Source organism: Spinacia oleracea, chromosome 3 (assembly GCF_020520425.1).
Source record: "Spinacia oleracea cultivar Varoflay chromosome 3, BTI_SOV_V1, whole genome shotgun sequence".
NCBI lineage: Eukaryota > Viridiplantae > Streptophyta > Magnoliopsida > Caryophyllales > Amaranthaceae > Spinacia > Spinacia oleracea.
Genome location: NC_079489.1, coordinates 45,633,895 through 45,649,500, shown reverse-complemented (window position 1 = coordinate 45,649,500; position 15,606 = coordinate 45,633,895). Strand labels below are relative to the sequence as shown.

General features: G+C 39.2%; 1 protein-coding gene across 1 annotated transcript; it reads left to right on the top strand.

Moving 5' to 3' along the window:
• The first annotated feature begins 5,397 nt into the window (after positions 1–5,397).
• Positions 5,398–15,402, top strand: LOC130468982 (uncharacterized). Its single transcript, XM_056838025.1, has 12 exons — positions 5,398–5,791; positions 11,121–11,416; positions 11,515–11,730; positions 11,816–12,085; positions 12,198–12,590; positions 12,696–12,956; positions 13,049–13,374; positions 13,454–13,633; positions 13,727–13,831; positions 14,738–14,807; positions 14,919–15,017; positions 15,119–15,402. Exons 2-12 carry the CDS (start codon positions 11,132–11,134, stop codon positions 15,215–15,217), a joined length of 2,304 nt encoding a protein of 767 aa, XP_056694003.1. The 5' UTR covers positions 5,398–5,791; positions 11,121–11,131; the 3' UTR covers positions 15,218–15,402.
• The last annotated feature ends 204 nt before the right edge of the window (positions 15,403–15,606 follow it).

The window sequence follows — 15,606 nt, the reverse complement described above, 5'->3', positions numbered from 1 at the left end:
TGGATTCCTGAAATCCGTAGTGTTTGAGACTTAATCGAGTCTTTTAGTGCGGATCAATTTCATGACGGAATGCGTCTGGGCCCGTTACGAACTCTAGGCTCGTTAGGATTTTAATTAATACGTAACTCTTATTTCTGAATCATATTAGGAATAGGATTCTCGCAGTTTTCTATGTCATTTAGGATTTATGTTGGAGTGCAACACCTAATTCTGAAAGGTTTCTATCTTTTATGACTTGCCACTTTTAGAAGCTACCCTTTACGGCAGTTACTATTTTTAGCAGGTTTCCATAAATAGCAGGTTTCTATAAATAGCAGGTTTCGGGTGAAATGAAAAGGGGAATCGAGATTCGTTTATTTCATAGGAGATGCGTTGTCAAATGGAGATTTATGCTTTCATCATCGAACCTTTCCCTTTCGGGAATGGGGACAAAAGTAGGTGTCTACAGTTAGCCCCCACGTTGACTGAGTCTTGGAGTAAGACGATGGTCAAAGTATTAGACGGAGTGCGTCACACAAGCCATGGTGTATGTGACCTGTTTTGCGAGTGTCTCACGAGCCCCCGAGTGATAACATTTGACTTAAGGGTCATCACTTGAAGTGTCGATATATCCCTCACGTGTCATTGGGATTTGTCAACTGATAGTATAGAAACTTCCTCACTTTGTCATTGGAAGGATCTAAAGGTGCGTAGAAACTCCCTCACTTTGTCATTGGGAGTAGCTACAGATGTTTTCGAAATCAAAGCTATAAAGTGTAATTGGGCCTGGCCAAGCCCAATCACGAGGTAAAAAATGTTTTTAAAGATTCTCATTTTCAAGGCTAGTTAAACGAGAAAACCCCCTTGTTTTTATAGGACATAAAACGAAGGAAAATCCAGCACCCTTGTTTTTATAGGACGTAAAACGAAGGAAAATCCAGCACCCTTGTTTTTATAGGACGTAAAACGAAGGAAAATCCAGCAAAAGTTATCGCTGCAGCGACTAAGGACCTGCGCGGTTTAATGGCGCAGACCCCGCCGGCTAAAGATGGCGAGCCTGTCCGCTAAGGGTGGACACCCCGTCCGATAGAAGTGGACGAATCTGTTTTTGAAATTTGAAAATAAGGACCTACGCGGTTTGTGACGTAGACCCCGCCGGCTAAAGATGGCGAACCTTGTCCGCTAAGGGTGGACACCCCGTCCGATAGAAGTGGACGAATCTATTTTGAAATTTGTTTTGCTTTTTTGAAAATAAGGACCTACGTGGTTTGCGCCGTAGACCCCGCCGGCTGAAGATGGCGAGCCTGTTTTAATTTTGAAGACTTTATTTTTTCGAAAACTGAGCACCTGCGCGGCTAGTGACGCAGAGCCCGCCCGCTGAGGGTGGGCGAGCCCTGTCCGCTGAGAGTGGACGTCCCTGAATTCGTTTTTTTTTTTCGATTTGGGAACTCGCGCGGTTTGTGACGCGATCTTGCCGACTGAAGATGGGCAAGTTCCTAGCTATTTCTTTGGTTCTTTGTGATTTCTTTTGAGAATTTCTTTTTATTCATTCTTGCAAGAGCGAATTCTTTCGAGGGATGCTCGAATTTAGTTGTAACCTGGACGTGGGCTGACAACGTGTTCAGACGGATCTTTGTCTTGCGACCGTCCGCGTTAGTGATTTTGAGCTAGTCTTTACGGCTCGATTTGGTCTTTGATCAGAGGACCGTGCACAAGTGTCAGTGACGTCCTTTCGATGAGGTCGAACCTGTTGTTGTTCTTTTTTGAGATATCCAAACATGATATGGTGTATGGCGTAGTCCGGGAATGTGATTTTGATCGCGCGCTCCTTGTTGGAGTCTATTTTTTTGCGAGCCCCCAAGCACTGGGGCTCGTTGGTTGTTTTTCGCATCTTGTAATCATGTTTGGGGTCATGCTCGTATGTGCGAGCGACCTTTTATAGTAGTGTGCTACTTTAGCGAAGCCGTGGAGTGCGACTTTAGGCAATTTTCAAGTCGAATGAGTATGGCAGGGCCCACTAGAGGTTAGGGCCTTTTTTGAGCCTGGGTACATTTTCGGCGCCCAGGCCTGGGCGTTGAAAGTGACGTTTGGGCTGGTCTTTTGATGACACAGTTGGCCTCTTGTTCATTCGTTTATTTCACTTCGAAGTTCTATGTATTCTCTTTTCTTTTGTTTTTTTTTCTTTGTTTTTAGAACGTGGTGATTTTCTTGAGAAGCCGTAGCCGATTGGTGGACTACGGTGCTTGTCGCTTTGGGGCGATTATTTTAAGGAACTGTTGCTCTTAAGGCGTATAGTTATTGCGATAGTTGGGCGAGTCTATATGGACCGAGGAACATACCTTGAAGCGTAAGACTTTGACCGCTCTTGTTGTTGTATATTTTTCCTTTTAAACGCGTTCGTGAATATTCGATACTCAGAATGATGATATGTACGTGCGAACGAGCGTTCATAGAATGACCGTTGTGTGCGGTTCCATTAATCAGTTTGCTTGAATCATTTTTTTTTGAGCAATGACTGATTTCGAATAGTTTGCTTAGAAGCTTAGTAGGGTTCAGGCCTATTTACGAGGTGGGCTCAAACATCGTGCCCTTTCGATTGTTCAAACATTTGCTTCGAGATATTTTTTTTATTTTGCTATGGTTGTTTCGTAGCTTGGAGCCCCCAAGTATGCATGTTGGGATGCTTCCTTTTGGCGTACGTTTTTGTAGATTCTTTCGAAAAAGATGCCTTGGGGTTCCTGCTCGTGTGAGTGCGAGCTATCCCTCCCGTGGTAGGTAATGTTTTGCTACCTTTAATCCTTAATGTAGAAGTCGTGTGGCTTGAATTTTGAATTTGGGCAATAAGTAGTCTTTGCCTCTTTTACACACACTCTTTGGTCGTGCCCGCATCAGTGCAGTATGCCTTATTCTCTTTTTTTAGACTTGTACTGTGGGATGGTTAAACTTTATGGTGCGACGTAGGCTTGTGTGGCCTAACGGCGCGTCTTAGAACATTCTCCAGGTGTTGGGATACTATTATTTTTTGCATTGGAGTACTTCATCATGCCTCGTTCAGGTGCTCGAACAAGTGTGGCACCTTCTGCGTGGGTTTGCACGGCTTATTACTTCGTTCGATGCGAGGATTCGTAGGTGTTTTATTTTTATATCCGGGCAAAACTTGGCTAGCAGAAAGATTCAGCGCCCAGGCTGGGGCGTCAAAGATATCGGCGCCCAGCTCTGGGCGTTGAAAATGATTTCTGGGTATATTTTGACAGTTCTTATCCTTGATTTTTTTTTTCTTTCGCTTTTGCTTTGGAACTATGTAGACTGTGTAACGGGCGCTTTATAGGGCGAGCGTTATGTGTAGTAGTTTGATCGGAGTTTTGGTGACTCGCGATTTTCAGTTACCCTTGTTAGTGGGGCGACTTTATATATTCTAAGTAGCGCTTAGAATTTGGGAGGGGTTGTAGTCATTCTAAGGTTCGTTTTACACGATCAAAGCTTAGGATTGTGCCCGTATGATGTACGTATAGCATTAGCGTCGAGAATTTGCGATAAAATCGTCATTTCGAGCATTTTTAGAGTGTTTTTCTCAAGCCCCCAATTGTACCTACGGGATTGGCTTGGTGCTATAATGCTTTGCATACGTTTTTATGCATTCATGGTGACATGGATCATGAATAGTTTCAACCAGACTCGTTTAGTGCGAGGTACGTTCGAGTAGTGATTTTGCTGCTTCTCTTGTAAATGTCGTATTGTGCGACATTGCCATGGTCAAGGTAGTCACATGTTGAAGTGTGCCTTGTCCAAAAGCTAGGTGCCTTTCTTTACCCATATATTTGGAAATCTTTTTGACTCACTTGCAACATCGGGATAAACGCATACTTAGATTAAACCAACGACTCTTTATTATGTTCGAAGAAGTCTTTAAAAATCATTTGAAAAATTATTTAAAATCCGAATCCTACTGTGTACAATCCGAGGTGTCCTAAGTAGGTTGACTTATAGAAGGGTTCGTACAGGATTACATGGGTGAATCAAAATACTGTTACGATTTTTGGAATGCTGTCTAAGGATTTGCTGGAAGCCAGGGTGCAGGTATCAAGATATTACTTGTGCCCGTTTGACATATGCTTTAGGCTTTTAGGGCCATCTTTTCCAGAATTGCGGGAATATAAACCGTTGTCAAATTGACTTAGATTTACTTGGTGTATGTCCGTACAAAAGGTCAAGGTATACCTAGTTCTCTCCCTAGCTCTTTCATTTCAATTTTTAGCCCCCAGTTGCTATCATGTCTTCCCATTAATGATGCTTTTAGATTTCGATTTTAGATGCCCGTGTCATATGTCTGAGTAGGGTGAGCCTTGGTTAAGTGCCAAGTCCTATTGACAATGTCTGATTTTTCCAAAGGAGATTAGCAAGCATTTGAATTACCATGAACGGGTGCCCTGAGTTCGAAGGAACGATGGGGTGATGCCGTAGAACAATCTCTTTATTGCAAGCTTACTGCCTTTACTACTTGTCGGCGACTATGACTGTGTCTAGGGGTGAAAGAAGGCCTTTAAGCGAACGACTATGTCTAGTGGTGAAAGAAGGTCTTTAAGTGAGTTAGTTCGCTTTAGGGAGGGTCAAGTCGAGTACTTTAGAGGTCATGGACACTTGCGCTAGCCCCCATTCAATTGAGGCAAAGCGGTCTTTTGAGTCTTGGCTAAGTGCCTAGGAGTGCGAGTGCTCCTTCTGGCAAGGGTACGTGCCCTTATTATTTTTCGATGTGTGCTCATTAATTTTGGCATCTTGATGACTTGGATTCTTCCTTTGACTTAAATTTTTCTTTCAACTTGGATTGCAAGTAATTAAATTCCGATAAGGGACTCTATTTCTTATTCTTGTTTTTCTATAGGCTTTAACATTTTTGCAAATTGGTTGGACCGAATCATGGATTGCCTACGTATCCGCCTTAAATAGATTTAATTTTGAATCAGGTCTTGCGTAGTTCTTAGCCTAGAAAATAGTTTCTTAGAATGCCGATTTTAAACAAGTACGTTCTGAGATGGAAACATATTATTTAAAACGGTAGAATAAGTGAAGTTTATTATTATTTAAATCTGCTGCCTTGCCGTAAGCCAGAATTTTGTTTTCACTAGTGGAAAAAGGCTTATTTGCATCCCCGCATTTGCCACGCCATTCTGAACATGTGACGCAAATGACAAATTTTAGCATAAAATTTAGTCATTTGCGTCGCAGCTTTATTAAACTGCGACGCAAATGACTCTAGGATGCCCCCCAGAGTCATTTGCGTCGCAGATTAGTAAAACTGCGACGCAATTAACTCAATCAAGTGCGTCGCAGATTTACTAATCTGCGACGCAAATGACTCTGGGGGGCATCCTAGAGTCATTTGCGTCGCAGTTTAATAAAGCTGCGACGCAAATGTGTTTTGATTTTTTTTTTTTCGAATTCGCGCTCACGCTTAATTGCTTTCAAGCTTCATTCTGACTTAGGTTTTGCTCGACAAACAACCAACACTGCTTCACTCCCAAACGAAACCAAACACCAACACTGCTAGAGTCTCACCGGCGGCTTCACCCTGCCGTCGTTGCTTCACTGCCGCCTTCCGTGCCTTCCGTCGTTTCTTCACTGCGCTGCCCCTTCACTGCGCTGCACTTCACTGCTTCACTCCTTCTTGCTGTACTCCCTTTTTAGAGCCGCCGCCCACGGCCAAGGAAGTCGTCCACGCTGCCGCCCACTCACTCCTTCACGCCGCCGCCCACTCACTCCTTCACGCCGCCGCCCACTCAGCCGCCCTTGTTCATTGTAGTCTCTCCTCTCTTAGGTATTGAATTTTAATTTTGATATTTATTGAATTTTAATTGTGCATTTTAATTTTAATTGTGGACATTATAATTGAATTTTAATTATGCATTATAATTGAATTTTAATGGTTGATATTATTTGTTGAATTTTAATTGGGTACATTTTAGGATTTAGGTTTTGTTGAATTTTAGTTGTAGGTTTTGTTGAATTTTAGTTGAATTTTAATTGGGTACATTTTAGGATTTAGGTTTTGTTGAATTTTAGTTGTAGGTTTTGTTGAATTTTAGTTGAATTTTAATTGGGTACATTTTAGGATTTAGGTTTTGTTGAATTTTAGTTGTAGGTTTTGTTGAATTTTAGTTGAATTTTAATTGGGTACATTTTAGGATTTAGGTTTTGTTGAATTTTAGTTGTTAGGTTTTGTTGAATTAAAAGTTATGAAATGAAGTTTTGGGTATGAAATGAATTTAGGTGATATATGAAATCATGTTTTGGGTTTGCTACAAAATTTTGGATTTATAATGATATGAATAGCCTAGTTTATATTCTAACCTTTGACAAAATTTGGTCTAGTGGTTGAAAATGGATCGGAGTTGGATGTATGGTAGTAAACGATTTTCTACAAGGTTCTTACAAGGGATTCAAGAGTTCATTAAGGTTGCCTTGAAACATCAATCAGAACATGAATCAAGTTTAATTCTGTGTCCTTGTTGTGATTGCAATAATTCAAGGGGGTATCGGGATATTGATGATATTGTTGATCACATAGTTCGTCGCGGTTTTAAGGGTAACTACACGACGTGGACATGGCATGGTGAGAGCATAGATCATGGGGCAAGTTCTAGTATGCCGAGCTCGAGTCAGCATAATCATTGTGATAATGGTGATGATAATGAAATTGAGGATGATATTGGTGTTGAAAGTGAGGAAGAAGAGGAGAAAGATAGGATAGATGATATGATGCATGATGTGGAAGACCATCATTTCGTTGAGCGTCCCCATATGTATGATAGTATAATCAAAGCTTCCGCAACACCATTATATCCTGGTTCTACACAAACTGTACTTGGTGCCGTCATCGAATATTTCAACTTAAAGGTGGAAAACGGTTGGACCAACAAGAGTTTTTCACAGTTTTTGGAGGCCACGTCTGGTAATCTTCCTGAAGGAAACAAACTTCCAAGGTCTAACTATGAGGCCCAGAAGCTTATGTGTCCTTTGGGTATGGATTATGAGAAGATACACGCGTGTCCAAATGATTGCGTGTTGTATCGAAAGCAGTATGCAAATCTGCATGAGTGTCCAAGATGCGGATTGTCCCGTTACAAGATCGTGGAGAATGATGCAACATCAACTAAGAAGAAACCTTCTCCGGCTAAGGTGCTTTGGTATCTTCCAATTATACCAAGATTTAAGCGCCTTTTCTCAGAAGAGAAAACTGCAAAACTCTTGAGGTGGCATGCCGAGGGGAGGAAGAAAGATGGGTTAATGAGGCATCCTGCTGATTCTCCACAATGGAGGAACATTGATCGAAAGTACAAGGTCTTTAGGGAAGAAGTTCTGAATCTCAGGCTTGGTCTTTGCACGGATGGAATGAACCCATTTGGGACACTTAGTACCCAATATAGCACTTGGCCGGTTCTTCTCACCATATACAATTTGCCTCCTTGGTTATGCATGAAGCGTAGATACATCATGTTGTCGCTCTTAATCTCTGGGCCTAAACAACCCGGAAATGACATAGATGTGTATCTAGAGCCACTCATTGAAGATTTGAAATTGTTGTGGGATGAAGGGGTGTTGATGTTTGATGCATACACCAAAACCAATTTCACTTTACGTGCCATGATTTTTTGTACGATAAATGATTTCCCGGCTTATGGAAATTTGCCAGGGTATTCTGTAAAGGGAAAGAAGGCATGTCCAGTTTGTCATGATGATTTGGTCTCGAGGCGCCTAAAATTTTGTGGGAAGATGTGTACATGGATTACCGGATGTATCTTCCTGAAGATCATCCATTTCGAAAAGAGAAGGAAGCTTTTAATGGAGAATTGGAGATGAGAGAAGCTCCTGCCCCCTTATGTGCGTGTGAGGTTTATGAACGGGTTAAAGACATTGAGACAGAGTTTGGTAAGCCTTATAAAGGTCAGCCAAGTGGTGGTTACAAGAAGAGGTCTATCTTTTGGGATCTCCCATATTGGAGAGATTTGGAAGTTAGGCATTGTTTGGATGTAATGCATATTGAGAAAAATGTTTGTGATGCCATTGTTGGGACATTGTTGAATATGCAAGGGAAAACGAAGGATGGGCCTAAAGTTAGACAAGATATGGCTGCTATGGGTCGCTCCGAGTTGGCACCTCAAGAAAGGGGAAAACGCTGGTACCTTCCCCCAGCTTGTTTCACCTTGTCTAAAAAGGAGAAAGTTAGCTTTTGTGAGTCTTTGCATGGCTTAAAGGTCCCTGCCGGTTACTCTTCAAATTTTCGTAGACTTGTGTCCATGTCTGACTTGAAATTAGTTGGAATGAAATCTCATGATTGTCACGTGTTGATGCAACAATTGCTGCCGGTTGCAATTCGAGGGATATTGCCGCCACAAGTGAGGTATACCATTACAAGATTGTGTTTCTTTTTCAACACAATTTGTAGCAAGGTGATCAATCCAACAATACTGGATGATTTGCAGGCTGATGTACTTGAGACCATGTGTCGGTTTGAAAAGTATTTTCCGCCATCATTCTTTGACATGATGCCTCATTTGATTATTCATCTTGTTCGTGAAATTAAGCTTTGTGGGCCAGTTTGTATGAGGTACATGTATCCCTTTGAACGGGAAATGGGTACCTTGAAAAATAGAGTGATGAATCCGGCCAAACCTGAAGCTAGTATTGTCCAACGAACCGTCGCGGAGGAAGTTGCTGCATGGGTTTCTCAATATATGGCACGTTTGAAAGAAGTCGGAGTACCAAAGTCTAGACATGATGGGAGACTTGGGGGTCAAGGTACAATTGGCAAGAAAAGGATATCAATCAGTTCTGAAATGATGTGTAAGGTTGAGCTGTTTGTGGTGCAAAGTCTTAGTGAAGTCCATCCATACGTGGCTGAGCACATGAACTTTCTTAGAGAGCAATATCCTTCAAAAAATGGTCCTCAACTGATAAAAGAGCATAATCGTTCATTCCTCACATGGTTCAAGCGTCGAGTGATGGATCAATTTTCCGACACGCCTAATGAGGTATCTGACATGGTGAGATGGTTGGCATATGGTCCTAAATGTCAAGTCATATCTTATGAGGGGTACGACATCAATGGCTATTCTTTTTACACGAAGCGACAAGATGACAAAACGACGATGCAAAATAGTGGTTTCGAAAATGTCATTTTTGCCTAAATATGTACTATAACGACCCAATTACCCTTAAATGTGGAATAATAGATTAGTACGAGGCTTAGAAAGTTATAACTATGCATATGAGACATGTAATAAGTTTGAAAACATTCCTTAGGTTCTTTGGTTCAAAGTTGGGTTCGAAAATGTCATTTTTGCCTAAATATGTACTATAACGACCCAATTACCCTTAAATGTGGAATAATAGATTAGTACGAGGCTTAGAAAGTTATAACTATGCATATGAGACATGTAATAAGTTTGAAAACATTCCTTAGGTTCTTTGGTTCAAAGTTGGGTTCGAAAATGTCATTTTTGCCTAAATATGTACTATAACGACCCAATTACCCTTAAATGTGGAATAATAGATTATTACGAGGCTTAGAAAGTTATAACTTTGCATATGAGACATGTAATAAGTTTGAAAACATTCCTTAGGTTCTTTGGTTCAAAGTTGGGTTCGAAAGTGTCATTTTTGCCTAAATATGTACTATAACGACCCAATTACCCTTAAATGTGGAATAATAGATTAGTACGAGGCTTAGAAAGTTATAACTATGCATATGAGACATGTAATAAGTTTGAAAACATTCCTTAGGTTCTTTGGTTCAAAGTTGGGTTCAAAAATGTCATTTTTGCCTAAATATGTACTATAACGACCCAATTACCCTTAAATGTGGAATAATAGATTATTACGAGGCTTAGAAAGTTATAACTATGCATATGAGACATGTAATAAGTTTGAAAACATTCCTTAGGTTCTTTGGTTCAAAGTTGGGTTCGAAAATGTCATTTTTGCCTAAATATGTACTATAACGACCCAATTACCCTTAAATGTGGAATAATAGATTAGTACGAGGCTTAGAAAGTTATAACTATGCATATGAGACATGTAATAAGTTTGAAAACATTCCTTAGGTTCTTTGGTTCAAAGTTGGGTTCGAAAATGTCATTTTTGCCTAAATATGTACTATAACGACCCAATTACCCTTAAATGTGGAATAATAGATTATTACGAGGCTTAGAAAGTTATAACTATGCATATGAGACATGTAATAAGTTTGAAAACATTCCTTAGGTTCTTTGGTTCAAAGTTGGGTTCGAAAACGTCATTTTTGCCTAAATATGTACTATAACGACCCAATTACCCTTAAATGTGGAATAATAGATTAGTACGAGGCTTTAGGATAGTGGTGGTTGTTCAAAGGATGATGGATGGTTACACCTGATACTTCTTTATTCAGGGAATTTCCATACTCCTTGAATTCTTATGCAACTGGTCTCTATATTATGCTCATGGAGCTGGATATTATGTCATCCATGTTTGCACTCCCAAACTACCTCCCAACCCGGAAAAAAAACATCTTATTTGGATTTAAGTGTCTGCTAAGTTCCTGTGTACCATCTAATTGCTGGTTGTTAGTATCTGAAGGTTATTTCAGGAGCTTGGTTGTGCTTTCTTTGTTGCTTAATCTTTAAAGAACAGTCTGTTTTTGGGTGGGTTTGTGGACCAAAATTTTGCATATTCAAATTCATTCCCCAGCATTTGTACAGAACTGATCAGAACTGACCAGTTCTATGCACTGATCTGCACAGCTCAGATTAGAACTGTGCAGATCAGTGCACAGAACTGGTCAGAACTGATCAATTCTGTGCACTGATCTGCATAGTTCTGATCTGAGCTGTGCAGATCAGTGCACAGAACTGGTCAGCTCTGATCAGTTCTGTGCACTGATCTGCACAGCTCAGCTCTGATCAGTTCTGTGCACTGATCTGCACAGTTCTGATCTGAGCTGTGCAGATCAGTGCACAGAACTGATCAGAGCTGATCAGTTCTGTGCACTGATCTGCACAGTTCTGATCTGAGCTGTGCAGATCAGTGCACAGAACTGATCAGAACTTTATTTTTATTTTAAAATCCTGCTTTTGAAGGTATGTAATTTTGATGATTTTCCAATGCAGTAGCGTCAGGCATGGATGAAGATCAACACGCAAATTCAGGTCCTTCTAACAAATCACCAAATCAAGTGCCCCAAAAGCAAAAAAAGAAGCCAAGAGGCCCTACAAAAGGAATAAAATCCATGCCCGGGGTTCCAAGAAAAATTGAATGGGATCACTTGGACCGACCCACAGGGAAATGGGCAACGGATTACAAGAATCACATTGGCGAGATAAGTCGCGCAAAGGTTTCAATATTGATCAGAACCTGGGAAGATGTTTCACAAGGAATAAAAGACACTTTGTGGGAAGACGTCAAGGTAACCGGTTTTATTTTGGAAATTCAGTTGTACATATCTACGTGTCTTTTTCATGTGCTAAAAGACTTTCTTGTTCCTTTTCTTTTTCTTTCATTTAGAGAGAATTTCATATCACAGATGAAACTAAGAAAGAAGTTGTCTTAAAGAGTTGTGATAAGCGTTGGAGGGAATTCAAATCAAGATTGACGACTGGTTGGATTCGGGGTACAAGGAAAAGGCCAAAAGATGAAAAGATGCCATATGATTTGTATAGTTATATAACTAAGGATATATGGAAGGAATTTGTGAAGATACGTACCTCCGAAGAAGCTGAGGTATAAAAATTATTCTTATTTAAAGTCTTGTTATAATCTAAGTTTTATTTTGTTGTAATAATTTCTTTTACCCCCCTAAAATTAGGAAATAAGTGAGAAAGCAAGACAAAGTCAATCTTTCAACATATATCCTCATCATATGGGACAGAAATCATATGCTGAAATGACAAGTGAATGGCAGAGAAAAGGGTACATTCCCTCAGTTTCTTCGTCATCTGAAGGTTCCTCTGCGTCTACAATTTCTTCAAGTTTGCCGAGTAGGACATGTTTATGGCTTCTTGCAAGATCGAAACCAGATGAGAAAGGAAATCCTTACTTGCCGGATGAGGGCACACAAAAGGTCAAAGAAAATATTGTAAGTTCATTTAACAATTTTGCGTAATGTTGTGATTCCTCTAATTTCATATATGTTCTTAAATATGAAACCAAGTGTTGAACTTTTCTCAAAACCATTTGATTTCATGTAGGATGAATGGAAAAGGAAACAAGATGAAGGGGAATTTGTTCCCAAAAGTGCACGAGATGATGTCTTATCTCGTGCACTTGGTAAGACTAAAGAAGGGAGACCACTAACATTTGGTGGTGGAGTAGGCATCAAAGCTGTGTGGGGGACCGGAGAGCGGCGTAGCTTTCGACGGTATGGAGATGCGGAGATGGAGGAAATGGAAGCAAGAGTGACCAAAAGGGTCAAAGATGAGACAATACAAGAGATGAACTCCAAGATGGATGCCATGGTCATGGAGAAATTTATCACATTTGCTAAAGAACTTGGTGTCCAAATACCAAGCCATATGAGGATAGACGCAAATGTTCATAGTAGTTGTCGTTCCGGGGGTTTAGATCCATTTGCCGACATTACGGTATGATAATTTGTGTTTTTCAAGTACTTTGTTTCTAGTTAATTCTATTGAACTTTTCTAACATGTTACATTGTATTTGCGTTATTGTTCAAAATAAATAATAAGGAACCTGTCCCGTGCCATCTATACCTGAACATAGGCTCGGAGAAAGTCTTTGTTGCCTATGGTACCATATGTCCAGAGTTGCTCCTTGATCACCACAACGACGTCACGTCCGATAACGTGAAAGTGAGCGTTGATGATTTTGAGCCCGCGTACAAAGAAGCTCCCGTCCCCGTGCCTTCTCAATATATTAAGAAACTTGCTCAAGCTCATGGTACCTTCACTCAGTGGCCAAAACATTTGGTGTCGCTTACGAATGAGGAGGTAACTAACATATGCATGATAATTTGAAGTAGAACTATTATACCATGTATGCTCACTAATATGTATATCGTTATTTGAAAATCATACCTCAGGTAAACAAGCCTACAAGTAAAGAGCCTAAAGGGAAAGGGAACAAAGGGAAAGAGATAGTGGTTGGGGGAAGTGGAACAAAAGCGTCCAACACTAAATCAAAAACCTATTTCCTTGAAAATTATAAAGTGCAAAATTTGAGTGGTAAGTGCAATGTGATGAAAACTATGATGTTGGGATTAAAAGAAGGGGAGCACGTTAAGGTACATTGCACTAAAAGGACATTCAATATGGAAAAGGACTTTGAAATTAGTGTCACCGTTGAAGACACCGATCAACTTCTCTCGGGAGCATGGCTCAATATATCAATAATACAAGTTTTTGCTACGTGAGTTACCTAAATTCATATTTTGCCCCTAAATTTGATTTTTATGATTGTCTTAACGTTCTTACACTCTATATTATAGGGCTTTGAGTGAGTTGTGTTTTCACGATGATTGTCACCCCAATAGTATTGGATTCATGTGCCCGGAGATGATCTCGGCCACCATGTTAAAGTCCGATGCAGATCGAATTCTATTGTACATGACGAGGTCCATGAGTGCACTTAGTTCTAAGACATTCATCTTATGTCCATACTACGAAAAGTATGAAAATTACTTTGAACTTCGTTTTTAATTGATTGTTATAAATTTAACTTTTTTTTTTTCTAACTACATACGTTTATTGTTTGTATGTAGGAGTCACTGGATGCTTTTAGTTCTTTGCTTGTCTAAACGTGAGGTCTACATATTTGATTCTCAACAGAAGAAGAGAAATTTGATGATTAAGGAGCCACTAAACAAGTAAGTAAAGTATGCATATGAAAATGCCATTTTTGCCAAAATTTTTGCCTTACGTTCTTTAGTTCAAAGTTGGGTTCGAAAACATCATTTTTGCCTAAAAATGACCTAGGACGACCCAATTAGCCTTAAATGTGAAATAATAGATTGTAAAGGGACTTAGAAAGTTATAACTATGCATATGAGACGTGTAATAAGTTTGAAAACATTCCTTAGGTTCTTTGGTTCAAAGTTGGGTTCGAAAACATCATTTTTGCCTAAAAATGACCTAGGACGACCCAAATAGCCTTAAATGTGAAATAATAGATTGTAAAGGGCCTTAGAAAGTTATAACTATGCATATGAGACGTGTAATAAGTTTGAAAACATTCCTTAGGTTCTTTAGTTCAAAGTTGGGTTCGAAAACATCATTTTTGCCTAAAAATGACCTAGGACGACCCAAATAGCCTTAAATGTGAAATAATAGATTGTAAAGGGCCTTACAAAGTTATAACTATGCATATGAGACGTGTAATAAGTTTGAAAACATTCCTTAGGTTCTTTGGTTCAAAGTTGGGTTCGAAAACATCATTTTTGCCTAAAAATGACCTAGGACGACCCAATTAGCCTTAAATGTGAAATAATAGATTGTAAAGGGCCTTAGAAAGTTATAACTATGCATATGAGACGTGTAATAAGTTTGAAAACATTCCTTAGGTTCTTTGGTTCAAAGTTGGGTTCGAAAACATCATTTTTGCCTAAAAATGACCTAGAACGTACGACCCAATTAGCCTTAAATGTGACTACTACGTATATAATTGCATTTACATGTGTAAACAAAGTATATAATTGCACTTACATGTAAAATATTCTTTGCATTTACATGTGTAAACAAAGTATATATAATTGCATATTTTATCGAATGTGTAGTGCTTTTCGGAGTTACAAGAGACTAGGTGGACAATCTAAGGGAACTAAATTAACATGGATTCCAGCACAGGTATATATATATATAATTAGTTTATTATTTACCTAAGAAATAAGTTTTTCAAAATTATAACATACAATGTGATAGAAATTTTACTTGTGTTATTTATTTTAATGCATTTAGTGTGCTCAACAACCGGGATCACTAGATTGTGGCTACTACGTCATGCGTTTTATGTACGACATAATAATGAATCATGGTAATAGTCAAGATCTTACTAAGGTATGTTCTCATAAACTACGTACTTTATATAATAAATTGAAGTACACAAAACTATTATATTGATCAATCGTTGATAAATTGAATTATTTACACTTTTTTAGGATTTTTCAAGAACATTGCCTTATTCAGCGGAGGAGATTAATGAGGTGAAAGATTTTTGGGCAGATTACTTCATGAACAATGTCGAATTTTTAGCTTAATTTGTAATATGAACTTGATCTCTAGCTAGCTACGTACCTTTGTTGTAATAATTTTATGTTTGTTGTAACATGTTGGTTGATCGATCTATGACGAATTTAATTGCCTTTTATTGGGAACGTTAATTACGTTGTAAACTTTTGTGACAGGTATTAATTATAAATGTATTCCCGGTATTGGGAATGAACCGTCTAATTTCAAAGACGATCATGTCGGAATTTCCAACTAATATTAAAAAACGAATATTTTTTTTTAAAAAAATAAGTCATTTGCAATGCACGTTAGCTCAATGTGCGAGGCAAATGACTTAATTTTTTGGCGCTAAAATTGTCATTTGCGTCGCACATTAAGCTATTGTGCGTGGCAAATGACTTTTTTTTTTTGCGCCTAA

Coding starts and splice junctions, on each gene's coding strand:
- LOC130468982 (XM_056838025.1), top strand. CDS start 11,132: ATGGATGAAGATCAACACGCAAATTCAGGTCCTTCTAACAAATCACCA. Junction 12,086..12,197: donor AAAAGGTCAAAGAAAATATT/GTAAGTTCATTT, acceptor GATTTCATGTAG/GATGAATGGAAAAGGAAACA. Junction 14,808..14,918: donor TAACATGGATTCCAGCACAG/GTATATATATAT, acceptor TAATGCATTTAG/TGTGCTCAACAACCGGGATC.